We start from the raw sequence: 18,014 nt of genomic DNA on the forward strand, positions 1-18,014 counted from the left end.
CACTCCAATCACACCGTTTGTACTATGTTTTGACACTCTTAACCACCTGGAATTATCTTGCAATGATCTCTTTGCCTATAAATTCTGTACCTGTGTGTTTCCCTTCTAAAACTAACACTTCCAAATAAACCTGTTGGATTAAAACCTGATGTTGTGTGATTTTTAACGTTGTCCACCGCAGATCAACACTGGCACCTCCATGTCATCATTCTTATTAGCGTAGTAGTAAGCTGGTAATGTATTCCTCACTTTTGCCTCGTGTCTAGATTCCTTCGAAGGACCTGAGATTTCTGCTTTTCATAATTACAATCCAGTTTTATTTGCGTGTTCTTGTTCCATTGGCACATGGGAGAACAACAAACTGATCTTTAGCATCTTTAACACCTGCTGGTGTTTTCCCATCAGACATTGCTAATGTTTTCCTAGGGATATGTTGTCAAAAGAGAACTAGTTTTGTCTGCATTGTATATTTCCTCATGTGAAAGAGCATGGGCCGAAAATAGCTTTGTGAATTCACCAATAAAAGTTTCAACAGGTTCATCGACTGAAGGTGCCTTATCACCTCATACTTTTAAAAATTGATACTGTACGCTATTTGAATTTCTACAACCAGTCTGTCATGTACTCACACACATCTTCAAGTTTTAATTCTTTGTGGTGTGTCTTGGCTTACTTCATGGTCAATGGGCCAGGCAATGGAATCGTTTCACTCCTTTGCTGATAGATTCGCCTCAACAAAACACGATTGAGTTCATTATTTTTTGACCTATGTTTGTCAATTGATCCTTAATTTTTGAGATTTACTTCCAGTATAAAATTTCAACAATTGGTTTTCTGTTTCTTTAAACCATATCTTGTTGCATACTCCTCACTCAGTTCTTTCACAGATGCACCATGGTCAAATCTTTGCAACACCTCCACTTTCTTGGATACTGATAAGGAACAGTGCTTCCTTATTCTTCCGTCATCTATTGGGGCATTTAATGGCCTCTGTAAAATCTTTACTGGAAAAATAAAATAACTTTTGCACTGAAAAAAACCAAGGGAAGCACGTGTGACACTCAACAGTATTACTAAACAGCTGGTTTTGATGGACTTCAGGTCAGAGTCAGTCAAGTTACTTCAGTGAAATGAAAACAAGGGGCCCAAATGACCCAACACTGATCTGACTGGGCTTTCCAGGGTTACTAATGTAATTATTAGTAGACCCCTAACAGAGTTTGAGTAAATTTTCTTCAGGGATTGAACACTGAGATTCTGTACAAAGGAGATCTGCTACCAGGAAAAGACCAGAGCCAGCCAGAGAGTCATAGAGTTGTAGCAATGTACAGCACAGAAACAGGCCCTTCGGTCTAATTCATCCATGCCAACCAGATAGCCCAACCTAATCTAGTCCCACCTGCCAGCATTTGGCCCATATCTCTCCAAACCCTTCCCATTCATATACCTATCCAGATGCCTTTTAAATGTTGTGATTGTACCATCCTCCACCACTTCCTCTGGCAGCTCATTCCATACATGCACCACTCTTTGTGTGAAAAAGTTACCCCTTAGGTCCCTTTTATATCTTTCCCCTCTCACCCTAAACCTATGCCCTCTAGTTCTGGAGTCTCCCAACCCAGGGGAAAAACCTTGTCTATTTATCCTATCCATGCTCCTTGTGATTTTATAAACCTATTTAAGGTCACCCCTCAGCCTCCACCCTCCAGGGAAAACAGCTCCAGCCTGTTCAGCCTCTCCCTCCCTCCACTCAAATCCTCCAACCCTGGCAGCATCCTTGGAAGTCTTTTCAAGTTTCACCGCATCCTTTGTATAGCAGGTAGACCAGAACTCCACCCTGTATTCCAGAAGTGGCCTAACCAATGGCTTGTACACCTGCAACATGACCTCCCAACCCCTGTACTCAATGTTCTGACCAATAAAGGCAAGCATAACAAACACTTTCTTCACTATCCTGTCTACCTACGACTCCACTTTCAAGAAACTATGAACTTGCACTCCAAGGTCTCTTTGTTCAGCAACTCTCCCCAGGAAGTTACCATTAAGTATATAGGTCCTACTAAAATTTGCTTTTCCAAAATACACAACCTCATATTTATCTAAATTAAACTCCATCTGCCACTTCTCAGCCCATTGGCCCATCTGATCAAGATCCAATTGTAATCTGAGGTTACCTTCTTCACTGTCCACTACACCTCCAATTTTGGTGTCATCTGCAAACTTACTAACTATACCCCCTATGTTCACATCCAAATCATTTATATAAATGATGAAAAGTAGTGGACCCATAGAGTTGTAGCAATCCTTGTGGCACTCCACTGGTCACAGGCCCCCAGCCTGAAAAGCAAACCTCCACCACGCTCTAGCTCTACTTTTGAGCCAGTTCTATATCCAAATGGCTAATTCTCCCTGTATTCCATGAGACCTAACTTTGCTAATCAGTCTACCATAAGGAACTTTGTCGAACGCCTTACTGAAGTCCATAAAGATCACATCTACTGCTCTGCCCTCATCAATCTTCTTTGTTACTTCTCCAAAAAACTCAATCAAGTTCATGAGACACGATTTCCCACGCACAAAGCCATGTTGACTATCCTTAATCAGTCCTTGTCTTTCCAAATAAATGTACATCCTGTCCCTCAGGATCCATCTAACAACTTTGATGGTAGTTGGCTGCATTTGGTCACAGATTTGTCGTGCGTATAGTTTTTGGACGTGCGGTTAAAGGATACCTGATCTATATATGAAAAAGAAGAGAGAGGCCAAAATGAACATAAACCCCTTCAGGAACAAGGCTGAGGGAATACTAATAGAGGATCAGGAAATGGCAATGGCAGGAATCATTACTTTGCATCAGTCTTCATCCTAAAGGATACTAAAATAATCCAAAAATACTAAACAACCATGGAGCAAGAGGAATATATGAAATAAACTATCACTGCAGAAATAATGGGTCTCAGGGTTGATAAGTGTCCTGGACCTGATGCATTCCATCCAAAGACTTTGAAGGAAGTTGCTGCAGAATATAAATGCACTGGTAATAATCTTCTAGGAATCCTGAGATTCTGGAAAAGTCCCAGATGATGGGAAAACTACCAATGTCCTTCTATTCAAAAGCCGAGGTAGATGAGCGGAGGTTGACAGATAGATTGAAAGAGCTGCGGATAGTGAGGAGGATGCAGCAGGATATAAATAGGCTGGAGATCTGGGAGCAGAAACAGCAGAAGGAATTAATCTGGACAGCGCGGGCGGCACGGTGGCACAGTGGTTAGCACTGTTGCCTCACAGCGCCAGAGACCCGGGTTCAATTCCCGCCTCAGGAAACTGACTGTGTAGAGTTTGCACATTCTCCCTGTGTCTGCGTGGGTTTCCTCCGGTGCTCCGGTTTCCTCCCACAGTCCAAAAATGTGCAGGTCAGGTGAATTGGCCATGCTAAATTGCCCGTAGTATTAGGTGCAGGGGTAAATGTAGGGGAATGGGTCTGGGTGGGTTGCGTTTCGGCGGGTCGGTGTGGACTTGTTGGGCTGAAGGGCCTGTTTCCACACTGTAAGTAATCTAATCTAATCCACACTGTAAGTAATCTAATCTAATCAAGATCTGAGGTGATGCATTTTGGGAGATCTTATGCAGAAGCGAAGTATAAACTAAATAGCAGAATCTGTGGTAACATCAACGTACAAAGGAAGCCAGTCATACAAGTCCACTGTTCCCTGAAAGTGACGACACAAGTAAATGTGGTCAAGAAGGCTTATAGCATGCTTACCTTCATCAATCAGAGCACAGAATATAGAAACTGGCATGTCATGTTGCAGAAATTTAATTAGGTCACATTTGGAATATTGTGTACAGTTCTGGTTGCCAGAAGGATGTGGAGGTTTTGGAGAGCATAGAGAAGCAGTTTACCAAGTTTGCCTGGTTTGGAGGGTATTAACTGTGAAGAGAGATTGGACAAACTTGGTTTCTTTACACTTGAACATTGAAGGATGAAGGACGACCTGATAGAAGTTTACAAAATTATGAGAAGCAAGGATAGAATGGTTAGTTGGAATCTTTTTCCCAGAATAGCAATGCCAATTATTACAGGTAATGGGATAAGCGCTTTATAGGGAATAGGTTGGGAAGTTGAATTGAGAATAATAGATCATCACACTAAATGGTGGAGCAGATTTGATGGGCTGAATGGCCTACTTTTGTTCATTCATTTCATGGTCTTCTAGCATCATTTTAACAATTATCAATGAAATAATTACAGCAAAATTGAAATAAATTGATCCACAGGTGACAAATAAAAATAATTAGCCAGTTATCATGATAACCAATTAAATACCTAATCATGTTTTATCAAGACGATCTAACCACCATCTTTCCTAATTGACTCAATTATTGATTTATTATTGTATCAAAAGTTATTCAACACAGATGCAATAATTGGTTAAGATACAGTCAGTAACATACATGTTTGAATACTTATTGGAAATCTCTGTCACACACACACACCTCTATCTCTCTATGTCTCACTTTTTGCACAGATTGGTTTTCTGAGTAAAAAGAAACACTTTGACCAATGGGTTATTCTTTGAAGGCAAAGTGTAGCTATTCCAGAGTCTGTCAGCCTGAAGTTCTGGCATATGTCTTTGTATTCCCTTATGGGGATGTGGACATTGCTAGCTGGGCCAGCATTTATTGCCCATCCCTAGTTGCTCTTGAGAAAGTGTTGGTGAGCTGCCTTCTTGAATCAATGCAGTTCTTGTGCTGTAGGTAGACAAACAACTAATTGTACAAGGTTTTTTCTTAAGTCTAGAAGACATAGATTGTTCAGGAAACATTATCTTGACACCCCCTTTAATCACTCTTTCAAAAGGACAAATAGATTTCACCCTGAATCCAACAAGGTTTCTTTCCAGATTTGAGAGAGATCAGTTGGATAGCTCGTTCTTAGTTGGTTTTCCTCCATCTGAACTAGATAAAAACCAAGCCAGTCTCTAAGCCAATCACTGTTCAAAACAGTAGGGGTTTGCAGCAAAGCAAGCAGTTATCACCAGTCATGTGATTTACAGAAAACCTTGTTTGAAAGAAACCAAAGTTCACAGAGAATTTTCAATGACCTCTTAAAGAAATTGCTCCAGATACATCTGCAAAATATGAAGTGAATCCACTTTCCACAATCCTTCAAATCTTGTATACTTCAAGGGATATTAATTATCCAGCATCTTTGCAATGATGCACATGGGCAATCACGACTCTGAGGATTGACATTGCGATCTGCAGGCATAATGGTCATGTACCCATGCAAATGCGGAGTAATGTTTCACTTCATCTGCAGGAGAAGCAGGTGTACAATAAATGCGAATGTGTCCAGATTGGGGAGGGTGTGGAATTTACGGGTGGTGCTTGACTTATGGTACCTGAGCTCCTTCAAGGAGCAGGTGGGTATTGAGCTGACAGGAACATGGTCTGTGCTAAAGAGGACACTTCAGACTTCTAGTGAGAAAGCTTCCAATCTGCTACTCCCAGCTACACATGAAGCAGCAGCATTTTAAAGTCATAGTCATAGAGAGTCATAGAGTCACACAGCACAGAAACTGGCCCTTCAGCCCACCATGGCTATGTTGACCAACAAACACCAAAGTACACCAATCTCAGTTACCTGCACTTGATCCATAGCCTGTTATGCCCTATCATTTTAAGATGCTTCTTAAATATTGTGATAAAATTAAACCTTGGATAAAGTGTGGCAGTTTGAGATACTAACAAATCTTTATTTCTTCGATACAACCTCCAGATCCCATTTCCAAGCCAGGACACAAAACAGAAGAAGCCTAGTCACGAAGCCCATCTCCACATATTCCTTAACCACACCTCTGAGGGGGAACAACCTCAGAGGGCTTAATATTAAGGTGTTCTTCACCAACCTCTAATAACACAGAAACATTCACCTCACGGGGTAATTTATCCAGAGGAGACCTGAAGTCATGTTCTGGTGAGGACAGACTGACACAGGTCTTCAGCTACAGGTCAAGACACTGAGAGGACTGTTGGAGAACAGCCCCCACCCTCAGCCTCTGGGTTCAACCACTGATCAGCCGAAGGAAATGCTGAGGCAAGTAGATGAATCCATGGCCCAGCTGCCAGAGATCATGTGTAGATTGGTGTAAAGGGCAAAGAGGTCTGATCAGGTTGTTGTGGTGTGTTAGCTCATAACAGTTTCCACAGATTGATGGCCAGTGCTATTCAGACCAGGTCAAGTAGAGCAATCAGTATCTGCTGGATCTTCACAGCTGCCAGGGCGGAGGGAGGAGAAAGAGCATCCATCACTCCATCACTATAGCCATTAATGTGTTCATTCACTGGCAAGGCTGGGGGCACCAGAAACCTAGTCCTCCCTCCAGGTGCCTCAAGAAAGAGGAACAACAGATAGGCACCAAGGGATTATCATCGCAGGACACTACAGAGGTACCTGATGTACCACCTCCCCTCTGCAGGGATCCAAATGCCTCCTCGAAGGATGCACCTTCACCTGGACAGGAAACTTGCTCTCGGCCTGAGAGCACCAGAATGTAGCGATAGGAAAGAAAGGTTAAGAAACACTAGAGGCACTGGAAGTGTACACATTTGCACAATGTGACAAATACTGCTCTCTGTATGACAGGTCTGTGGTCTCTCTGAATCTGTTAGGGCTTCTCATTCTTCCTTGTAGTCTGCATTGAGGGGCACTGATCTCCATGGTCATTCACAAGTACAGCATGTGGAGCTTGCAAAGAGTGCTGAGGCTGGGAATTGTTCAGAACCTAAACATTGTGACAGCTACTAGAATAGTGGCACACACGTGCAGGGATAGTGTGCTGTGTTGTGGGTCACAAAAGAGCTGGACATTGAAGGAGTGAAGTCCTTTTGTGTTCAGTAATGTGGCTGGATGATACCAGGTCCTCCAAGCCCCTCATGTGTACAGTTAATGACCCCATGTACCTGAGGGAATCCAGTGACAGCTGCAAATTCAATGGCTTAACCAGTTGGGTTCTCTAGGTCTATGGTGAACTGGACACATCAAATTGCTTTTCTATAAAGGGCTATGGCAAGCTCATGAAAGTACTTGTGGATTGCTGACTTGGGGATGCTACTCGTACGCCCAGCTGATGTCTCTGAGGAACTGTGGGGAGGAAGTTCAATGCCTCTGCGATTTTCAGCATCCACCTACCATTGCTCACGATGCTGAAACATTTATTAAAAGCCCCACACGGCATGATATGGTAAATGTTAACAAGATCTGCAGCCTCTTGTGTTGGTGCACTGTCACTCAAGGAGATGCTAACTCATCACACAGCATCGTTCAGGCAGTCTCCTAACAATCTGCCAGCGTACTGCTTTACCAGCCTGAGTAAAACAGATTCTGCGTTCAATTGCATGGGATTTTACAAACGTTTCAGAGGAATCACATTCTGCAATTCTATCCAGTTTCCCTGAAGAATGAGAATCGTTGTCTCTTTCAATTTATGAGTGACATTGTAAAACATCTCATCAAGGATTGGAAGATTGCAGTGAGAAGCAGACACACCCAGTTCAATAGTATCCAAAAGGAAATGTCAGATTTCTTAAAAACAGTTTTAAAAACACCCTTTACATACAGAATATTATACTTGACAGTTGATATAGGGATTCATGGTTACTAATCTAGTTGAAAAGATCTTCTAATCAAAATTGTTTGAAAATCGCTATCCTGTTGAACTAAACCAGTCTCAAAACTACAAGCTTGAATGAAAGGGCAATGAGACACACAGCTCCTTAGCGTTATGGTCTAAAACCATATTATTACTTGCCTGGTTACTATTGCTGATTCTTTTTGCCTCCATTGGGTCACAGGTTTCGTAAACTGCATACATGATCAAACCACACATACACGCTGTAACTGTCACTCCAAGCATACTAAACCAGTTTAGGAATATTGCCCTGTTAAATAAGAAAGAACTGTCGATCAGCGCATGAAGCTTCAATACACAGCAACAACCAAAAATAATGAATTTTTAAAGCTTTCTGATTTCCAACCAGACATTTCTGACCATAATTTACTGTCTCCTGGGTTACATTTGGTTTCAAAGTTGTTGATTTTAACCTTGGTATCTCTCTATGACTTCCACCATTCCTTGATTTTTTTTTCTGGGTGTTTTATCCATTAAAATGATCTTGGTCTGAATTCTGGTGAGATTCTGAGTTTGTGTGAAGGGAGAAAAAGATGATAAAGGGGTTTTCTGCTCCAGGTAGTGATTGCCAACTGTTGCTGGGAAATGTGTGTAAAATTTGAATGGGGATAGAATCTGATTAGGCTCCAGTGAATGAATTGCTGCTACATAAAAGCACCTGGGATTTGGGATGGCTATTTGAGGTGGCATGATGGCACAATGGTTAGCACCACTGCCTCACAGCAACAGGGGCCTTGGTTTAATTCCAGCCTGGGGTGACCATCTGTGTGGAGTTTACACATTCTCCCTGTGTCTGTGTGGGTTCCCTCTGGGTCCTCCAGTTTCCTCCCACAGTCCAGGTTAGGTGGATTGGCCATGCTAAATTGCCCACAGTGTGCAGGCTAGTTGGGTTAGCCATGGAAAATTCAGGGAGGGCGGATGGGTCGGAGTGGACATGATGGGTCGAATGGCCTGCTTCGACACTGTAGGGGTTTTGCATTTCATGTATTCTTGTGTGAACCTACAATAAATGATGAATAGAATTCTTTCTGGCCAATATGAGTCATTGAATTAATAATCAAATGGCTGAGATGTCTTATAAGGTTATGTTTCATACAATCAGGGGCTTAATGCACACAAACTTAACATGTAGCTCCTCAAGTGAAGCTACAGGACTTGAACATAATGCAACAAAGCATCAATTGTAAATGCAAATGAAGATGAAGTTTCTTTATACTTGGGTGGACTATAACCTGGTGTTGTGTGATTTTTAACTTTGTAAACCCCAGTCCAACACTGGCATCTCCAAATCATTGTTATACTTGGAGTTGTTAATTTTTAAATGAAATACCAAATAAGAAGTGAGAATTTAATTATCAAAGTGGGTTAAGCATTGATTTATTAAACTTAGAAAGTGCAGTGTCCATGGGCTAAACAAGCAGTAGTCAAAAAGTCGAGATTAGAGTGGTGCTGGAAAAGCACAGCAGGTCAGGCTGCATCCGAGGAGCAGGAAAATCGACTTTTCGGGCAAAAGCTCTTCATCAGCTCTTTCCTGATAAAGGGCTTTTGCCCAAAACGTTGTTTTCCTGCTCCTTGGATGCTGCCTTACCTGCTGTGCTTTTCCAGCACCAATCTAATCTCGACTCTAATCTCCAGCATCTGCAGTACCCGCTTCTGCCTAGCAGTCAAAAAGTGTAGTGCTGGAAAAGCACAGTCGGTCAGGCAGCACCCAAGGAGCAGGAGAGTCGACGTTTCGAGCATAACCTTTTCATCAGGGGCTAAGGGGCTAAGAGATAAATAGGAGAGGGGTTGGGGCTGGGGGAAGGTAGCTGGGAATGGGATAGGTAATAATGCTTGGGGTGATGGTGATAGGTTGGAGCGGAGGAGGGGAGCGGATAGGTGTGAAGGGAGATGGACAGGTAGGACAGTTCAAGAGGGCGGTGCCAAGTTGGAGGGTTGGATCTGGGATAAGGTGGGGGGAGGGAAGGTCAGGAAACTGGGAAACTGGTGAAATCAACATTGATGCCATCTGGTTGGAGGGTCCCAAGGCAGAAGATGAGGTGTTCTTCCTCCAGGTGTTGGGGCCCACATCCAGCAGAGATTTTCCTGCACCTCCAAACACCTCATCTACTGTGTCCATTGCTCTCGATGTGGTCTCCTCTACATTGGGGATACAGAACGCCAACTTGCGGAACATTTCAGAGAACATCTCTGGGACACAAGCACCCAACAACCCGACCGTCCTGCGGCTGACCATTTCAAGTTCCCCTTCCGCTCTGCCAAGGACATGCAATCCTGGGCCTCCTCCACCACCAACTTCTAGCCACCCGGCACATGGAGGAAGAACACCTCATCTTCTGCCTTGGGACCGTCCAACCACACGGCATCAACATTAATTTTACCAGTTTCCTGATCTTCCCTTCCCACCTTATCCCAGATTCAACCCTCCGACTTGGCACCGTACTCTTGAACTGTCCAACCTGTCCAACTTCCTTCTCACCTATCCACTCCCCCCTTCCGCTCTGACCTATCACCATCACCCCCACCATCATCTATCTATCACATTCCCAGCAACCTTCTCCCAGCCCCACATCCCTCCCATTTATTTCTCAGCCCTCTTGGGCAACCCCCCACATTCCTGATGAAGAACATTGGTTCTCCTGCTCCTTGGATGCTGCCTGACCAGCTGTGCTTTTCCAGCACCACACTTTTTGACTGTGACCTCCAGCGGTCCTCAATTTCTCCTCATCAAACATGAAGAAAATTATTTTATAAACAAAATTCAGAAAAGCTGTAAATGATCAAATATTAATAAAGTTTGCATGATGTATTCTCTTTGAAGTCTTCAATTTTGACTTTTGTTAGCTTTTTCCACATTCTTCTTCTCTCAGTAATATCATTGATTATATGGGAGTTGCAAAAACACAGCTTAGGCTGTGACTTCACTTAGAACAGGCATTAACTCTACCTCAGCCAGAAAATGAATTAAAATGGAAAGACCAGTTAGGATTTTGTGACAATTTAATAATTCCATAATCACTATTAGTGGTGCAAATGTTACCCCAATGAAATATTGTCGTCAAAGTTTTTCATCTTGCACTTAACAGATCAAATGCAGAATATCAAATTTCAAATGATCACACCAATGTATACTGCAGAAGAAAACATTCTGATTGGTTGGCAAGTGATCGTCCACGATTGCTCTAATTGCCTGAGGGATTACCTTAGAGAAAACCAAAGGGCACTATTGATCTCCCAAGTTCCCAGTAATTTAGGAAAGGAGCAAGACTTAACATATGGAAATGAAGCAGTCTAATATTTCTTCATGTTCTGAATGAGAAATCATGAATGTGTTCTCTACAACTGCTTACTTGCAAGCCTATCGTTATTGATCAACATACACTTTAAATTCATCAAGTGTTATGTGCTATAAGATTGGTTCCCTCAGCAGCCTTTAAGTTGTATCCCATCAGTGTCCTTGGAAATCATTTGGTCATCTAGAATTCCAGACATGTAGAACAAATCAACATTATCCTGTGGCACAATGGCTACCTTGGTCAAATTATTGTTCAATGTGAATCATGCAAACTAAGAAATGGATCAATTTACACCAGAATGTCAAAGGATGTCAAGAATTTGAACGACAGGTTTAGGAAACCATTGTCATTTCACACAGTGGTGGCTATGTGAGTATCATTTTCCACTTAAAGGATGTTGCAGTCAGCACAAAAACACATCCTGTCCACCACACAACTGAGCAACATTATGTATGACTTTTAGTATTGTCGTGATGCCAATGTATGTAACCTTCATGTAGCTGAGGTTGGCTGGTCAAAACAAAGAGCACATTCCTACAGTGCCTGCCGGTCCTCATGCCATATTTAAATAAATAATTGCAGGTTAATGAGGCTTGTTATAAAGACAATGACCTGGATCATCCACTGCTCATGCCAATTCGTGCCTGCAATGGCAGTCAGGTCAAAACAGCCAACAGGGTTTTTCTGGCCTAAATGGAAGATGGTAGAAAGAGAGGGGTGGAGTGCACCTCATTCAGATGTGTCCTGAGAACATTGGTGCCCCATCCCCATTCCAATGTCTCCTTATGTGCCCCCTGCCCTCAAAACCTGCCCGCAATTCCCTTGCTACATCACCTTCCTGGTTGCCAGGTGCCTCCTGCCCTAAGACCCTGAACTTACACTTTGGCACAGCCATCTTTGTTTCTCTTGCTCCTTGCAACCTGACAGTGTCCACCATTAAGCACCAGTGCCACTTGGACAGCTGGACAATCAGGGTTGGCTGGCAGTTACCAAGGACTGAAGCAGGGATTCTTTACTCTACTAGCATAGGTCTTTGAAGACCTTAAGAAAAATTAAGGCTCACATTAAGAAATCAATAATTACTATCTTGTTCAAAGAATTCTTTGTCTCTGTCTCTGTCTCTCTCTCTCTCCTCTCTCCATCAGGGACAGAGGTCCCAGCCTCAACACAGCCAATCTGCCTTCAGGATGGACTTCTTTACAGTACGTTGGCCTCTGGCTTTCCTTCAGTGTGTGGAGGGGAAGGATGCAAGCAGTCTTACTCTGTCAAACAGCTATCCACCTTGTAAAACGCAGCCTAGTTTAATAGAAAATGACAAGAGTCAGATCCTGCTTTTGAACACAGATGTAGCTTTTAACCATGAACTTAACTTACTTTTTTGCTTCTTTTTCACTCTTGCAGGCCAGGTATCTTTGTATTTGGGCTTGGTTGGAACTGTATATTGCAACCCATACAAATGTGCCTCCTATCACTGTCGTCCAGAATGTATGCCTTTTCCTTGGATCAGGGTCAAAGCTGAAATGAAAAATATTTTTATGCAACATCCATATTTCTATTGATGCACAAATCTTCAAAATATCCACAAAAGCTGATGCACAACAGAGAACAACACTTTGCATGTTTCTTTATTGGTTAGAAATAACCAAAAGCACTCTAAATGTGATGAATTACATCTTGAAATGTATGACTAGTTATGCAGGCAAACATAGCAATTTATTTGGAGTTGATGCTCCAAACATTTGACTTTGGGAAATATCTTTTTGTGTTGGTAAGATGTATATGAACAATGTAAAACATTTCATTCCGTTTATGCCATCTCTGGATTTCCAAGGCTCCTATGAAGGGACTCTGCTGTCAGATTCAACATATACATAAGACCTTCAGTAGCAGATGGTGATGGAAAGGGATGTCATCAAGGATGGAATTTAGCCTTTGTTAGAAGGAGAGGTGGTTTCGTCGGGCAGGGGCCTCATGGAGAGAGAGTGAGAAAGAGAGAGTGAGTGTGTGTGTGTGAGAGAGAGAGAGAGAGATAAATAATTCTTCAAGCAAGATAATAATTATTGATTTCCTAATATGGGCCTTAATTTCTCTAAAGGTCTGTAAAGATATATGGGAGTAGAATAATGAATCCCTGCTTTACGATCTTTGTGCCATCTGTGTGGTTAAATCTCAAATTACAGGTGAATGTATTCACATTTGGTTCAACTGATCTCTTCAATATCTAACCTAAAGTTGTCTACGGAACATCTAAGATTTTTTAGTATTGGATCTATAAAATTAACTTTATTCTTCTTGGTGAATAATTCTTTTGTATTCCCTGAATTTCCTTCTTCCTCAACATCACTTTCATTTTGGTTTTGTATTATTATAACTTCATTTCTAATTACTCCTTTTGTTGCTATGATACTGAAAAATGCTTTATTGTTGCATGCATTGCAATATATCGCTATGAGAAAGCAAATTAAATTAAAACATTGTAAATAAACCAAGAACAAATCTACTCACTCAAAAAAATTGAGGCGCCCACCATGCTCCGCAGTTCTCCAAACTTTGGCAATCCCTCCAACCTGAATTAATCCCTGAATCAGCAAAGCAAGGAGGCCAGCCAGCATTACACAGATCTGTAGCACATCTGTCCAGACAACAGCTTTAATACCACCCTATAAAAATATTAGTAACCATTAAATATTTCTTAGTTTCTTACAAAACAATTGGAGCAAAGAAAATAGTTTTGAAATTGAGGCCGATTACTGAAAAAGGTTAAAATTATAAGGCTAGTTTCTGAATTGTTAAAGTAATCGAATATGGAATATAATAATATACACATGTCACTTATTGAATATCATAAATTAACTATTAATTACTATTTAAGCATCCAGTTGAGATTTCTTACCAGTGTTGTATATAGGGTGCACACACAACCAGTGGTTATGATGGAAATCCACAAGTTAATCCCGGTAACTGAAACAGACAATTATTGTAAAAGGTTATATTTATATGCAGCAGATTAATTTACTTAAAAACTTATTTATGGTAAAATACTGAATGATAAAGACAAATATATGTGTCTGCTACCCAAGGAACATCATGTAATCATCATTCTTAATAAATGAACTAACACAGGGAGTTCACACAAATAATCATGGAGATTTTGTGATGTCAGGCCTAAACCTATATTGAAAATATCTCTGGTAAAAATGGCTATGGAGTGGGTAACAAGATTTTCTGATAGCCCGTTGAGGTCTTAGTTTTCCTTTTCTCTGGAGTGTCTCAAAGCCTTTCAACAATCTGATGAGGAGGGAGTGAGATGAGATTACTCCTGACATCAATATCTGGTGCATTGCTTTAAGAGCACAAGTGCAATACATATACAAATCTCAATGATTTGACAGAAATTATTGAGATAAAAACTTAAAACGCACTCTCAGCACAGCTGCACAATTCACTGTCAGACCTTGTTTTAGGCTAAAGTCTGATAACACAGCCACACGGTCACAACTCTGTACTCTGCTGCATTCAGTACATTTCATTTCACTAAACATCCTTCGCTTTAGCCTTACATATTCAGCATTCTTACAAATTTCACTTACCTACAACTTACATCGCACAAATGTCATAGCACTGGCTATTCAACCATAATGTGCACACTCTGCAAACATCTTACAAGACTCACTGACACATTTCCCTTTGTCTTGCAGAAGGGCCTCTCTTGAAAGGAGCTTTTGAGATATCAGATTACTTTAGCACATCATTTCCCAACAGAGCCCAAGAAGCTGTTGAGCTATTGTCCCAGGAAAGTCACCCTGGCTCTATGGATATTACAATTGCTGCATCATAGCAAAGCATACTATGAGCTCTAATTCTCCTCATTTAGGTGAAGTTGTATTGCTGGTTGAATTCTTCATGGCAAATTGTTGAACTCACCTTCACTGAGTGCTAGTGCAGGTGTATAGGTGGCAATGCCGAGATAAATGAACTGAAAAAATATAAAACAACATGTTACAGAGTAATGAAAAAAACTTACAATGAATCTTTAATCCAAGATTCTCATAACATTGAGCACCTGCTGTAAATGGTTATCTATCAAAACTATAGTCAAAGCTAGACTATGAATGCATGGTGGCACAATAGTTAGCACTGCTGCCTCACAGCACCAGAGACCCAGGTTCAATTCCCACCTCGGGCAACTGTCTGTGTGGAGTTTGCACATTCTTCCCATGTCTGCATGGGTTTCCTCTGGGTGCTCCAGTTTCCTCCCACAGTCCAAAGATGTGCAGGTTAGGTGAATTGGCCATGCCAAATTGCCCGTGGTGTTAGGTGAAGGGGTAAATGTAGGGGTATGGGTCTGGGTGGGTTGCTCTTCGGAGGGTCGGTGTGAACTTGTTGGGCCGAAGGGCCTGTTTCCACACTGTAAGTAATCTAATCTGAAAAGAAATTAAATTAATTGTGCCTATTTGAACTTGGTGTAATTAGGCAAACCAATCAGATCATGTACTACTTTAGATCACATTTTCATCTCAAATAGATCTTATCGGATCTCCAGAAACCCTGAATTAAACTCCACTAAGATCTATTAGGAAAAAAATATATTTGCCTTTTGTCAGAATCTTCACACAATTCTCAGAAACAACAATTTGCATTTATGTAGCATCTTTAACATAATAAAAATTCCAATGTGCTTCATCGTTGTCAGCTCCATTTTTGAATATTCCAATACTTTCTTAATGATGGATTGTCCACGAGTGTCAGATATTTTACCCAGGAATGCATGGAACAACAATAAATGAGGATGTCAGCAGTCTGACAGCATAGAGGAGTGGAGGGTGAACATGGATGCTGGAGATATAGGGCTGAGTGGACTAAGGTATCCTGGACAGTCAGATATGTCAATGGTTGGGTAGCTGGGAGGTTGGGCTAACTAAAAGATGTTTCGATGGTAGGTATACTGCCTTTTTAATAACATTCCTGAAAAATAATCTTATTAACCCAATCAGACAGAATGAGTATATTCGATTTTATTTATATTCATTCATTCATGTGAGTGTCACTGACCAGGCCAGCATTTATTGCCCATCACTAATTTGCCAGGAGGGCAGTGAAGAATCAACCACACTTTTGTGGATATGGATTCACATGTAAGCCAGACCATGCAAGGATGGCAGATTTCCTTCTCTAGAGGATATTAGAGAACCAGATGGGCTTTTTCAATAATTGATAATGGTTTCATCATCATCATTAGACTCTTATTTCCAGATTATTATTGAATTCAAATGGCAACACCTGCCATGGTGTGACTTAAACCCAGGTCCCCAGAACTTTACCTGGGCCTCTGGATTAATAGTCTAGCGATAATACCATTAGGCCATCACCTTCTCTAAGGGTAGATACATGAATTTTGTGCCAGAAGCACAGGTATTGAAAAAAAATTCAGAACCTACCATGTATAATAAGAAGGAAGAAACAACTTGATACTTCACTGCTAAACCAAATCTTCTGCTAATGTACTGTAGGAACAAAATGAAACATTTGCAATATTTGAAATCTTATTCATTGTGTTACATTGTTCAACCCAAAAGGAAGTTGGCAATAACTGCACAGAAACTTGGCTCCTAGTATTACAATCACTCCTCAGGTGAAGGGCCCAGGTTTGTTATGACTCCAGAGGTGATATCCCCACATGTCTATGGTCCTGCGTGAGGAAGGATAAACTAGCTCTCCTTCTTAATCCACCGCCTCTCTTCTTTGATTGCAGCAAAGTTTAAAATAAATCCCTTCCCTTGTGGATCCTTTCCCATTCGAAATGTATGTGTATCTTAAAAGGAGCCAAATTAATCAGATGTTCTTAAGTTAAAGGGTGAACTTATTAGCTACTAATCATGAAATACAGTGATAAAACATGACACACATACACACAGATTAGAAATGTGAATTGAATAGAAAGATAATAGTTACAAAGAAATACAAAGTAGTCTCTGGGTTCTGTGAGGAGAAGATGTTGGAACATTGTGGTCATTAAGTTGAATGAAACTGGCAATACTGACATCAGTTGATTTCAAGATTCTTAGCTCTATAAATTAGCTGACCAGCTTTTACCCTGTCTCCTTCTTAGCAGTAACTTCATTGGTTTGCCTGGTTTCTAACATGTGACAGTCTTTCTTTTACCTGCACAGCGGGGTATCTGTGACCAACAGTGTATGGTACACAAGTCCACGCTAGCACATCAGTCCAATAACACACACAAACCAGAGGCTGCAATTAGTTTTTAAGTCCCTTCCCACTGGGCTGCCTACGTAGAATCACAGAATCTCTACATTGTGGAAACAGGCCGTTTGGCCCAACAAGTCTATAATGACCCTCCGAAGAGTTTCCCACGCAGACCCCTTCCCCCTACTTTTACCCCTGACTAATATACCTAACCTACATATCCCTGAACACTATGGGCAATTTAGCTTGGCCAATTCACCTGACATGCACATATTTGGACTGGGAGGAACCCGGAGCACCCAGAGAAACCAGCGCAGGCACAGGGAGAATATACAAACTCTACACAGACAGTCACAGGCTGGAATCGAACCTGGTTCTGTAAGTCAGCAGTGCTAACCACTGAGCCGCTGTGTTGCCTCATTTCTTAAGTGTGTACAAGACAATTTTCTGATTCAGTATGTGGATGTACCTACTAGAGAAGGTGCAAAACTTGACCTACACTTGGGAAATAAGGCAGGGCAGGTGACTGAGGTGTCAGTGGGGGAGCACTTTGGGGCCAGCGACCATAATTCTATTTGTTTTAAAATCGTGATGGAAAAGGATAGACCAGATCTAAAAGTTGAAGTTCTAAATTGGAGAAAGGCCAATTTTGACGGTATTAAGCAAGAACTTACGAAAGCTGATTGGAGGCAGATGTTCGCAGGTAAAGGGACGGTTGGAAAATGGGAAGCCTTCAGAAATGAGATGACAAGAATCCAGAGAAAGTGTATTCCTGTCAGGGTGAAAGGGAAGGCTGGTAGATATAGGGAATGCTGGATGA

At 41.5% G+C, this 18,014-nt stretch overlaps 1 protein-coding gene across 1 annotated transcript in view; it reads right to left on the reverse strand.

Annotated features, from left to right (window-relative positions):
• LOC122562290 (sodium-coupled monocarboxylate transporter 1-like) overlaps positions 1–18,014 on the reverse strand; it is a 70,264-nt gene that overhangs the window by 27,414 nt on the left and 24,836 nt on the right. Inside the window, exons 4-9 of the mRNA XM_043715095.1 lie at positions 16,429–16,494; positions 14,915–14,966; positions 13,884–13,951; positions 13,496–13,650; positions 12,365–12,505; positions 7,815–7,944 (exon numbers count right to left, since the gene is read on the reverse strand). Of these exons, the coding sequence (XP_043571030.1) occupies positions 7,815–7,944; positions 12,365–12,505; positions 13,496–13,650; positions 13,884–13,951; positions 14,915–14,966; positions 16,429–16,494 (612 nt within the window). The remainder of the gene's footprint in view (positions 1–7,814; positions 7,945–12,364; positions 12,506–13,495; positions 13,651–13,883; positions 13,952–14,914; positions 14,967–16,428; positions 16,495–18,014) is intronic.

The sequence above is a fragment of the Chiloscyllium plagiosum genome, chromosome 24, assembly GCF_004010195.1.
Source record: "Chiloscyllium plagiosum isolate BGI_BamShark_2017 chromosome 24, ASM401019v2, whole genome shotgun sequence".
Lineage (NCBI taxonomy): Eukaryota > Metazoa > Chordata > Chondrichthyes > Orectolobiformes > Hemiscylliidae > Chiloscyllium > Chiloscyllium plagiosum.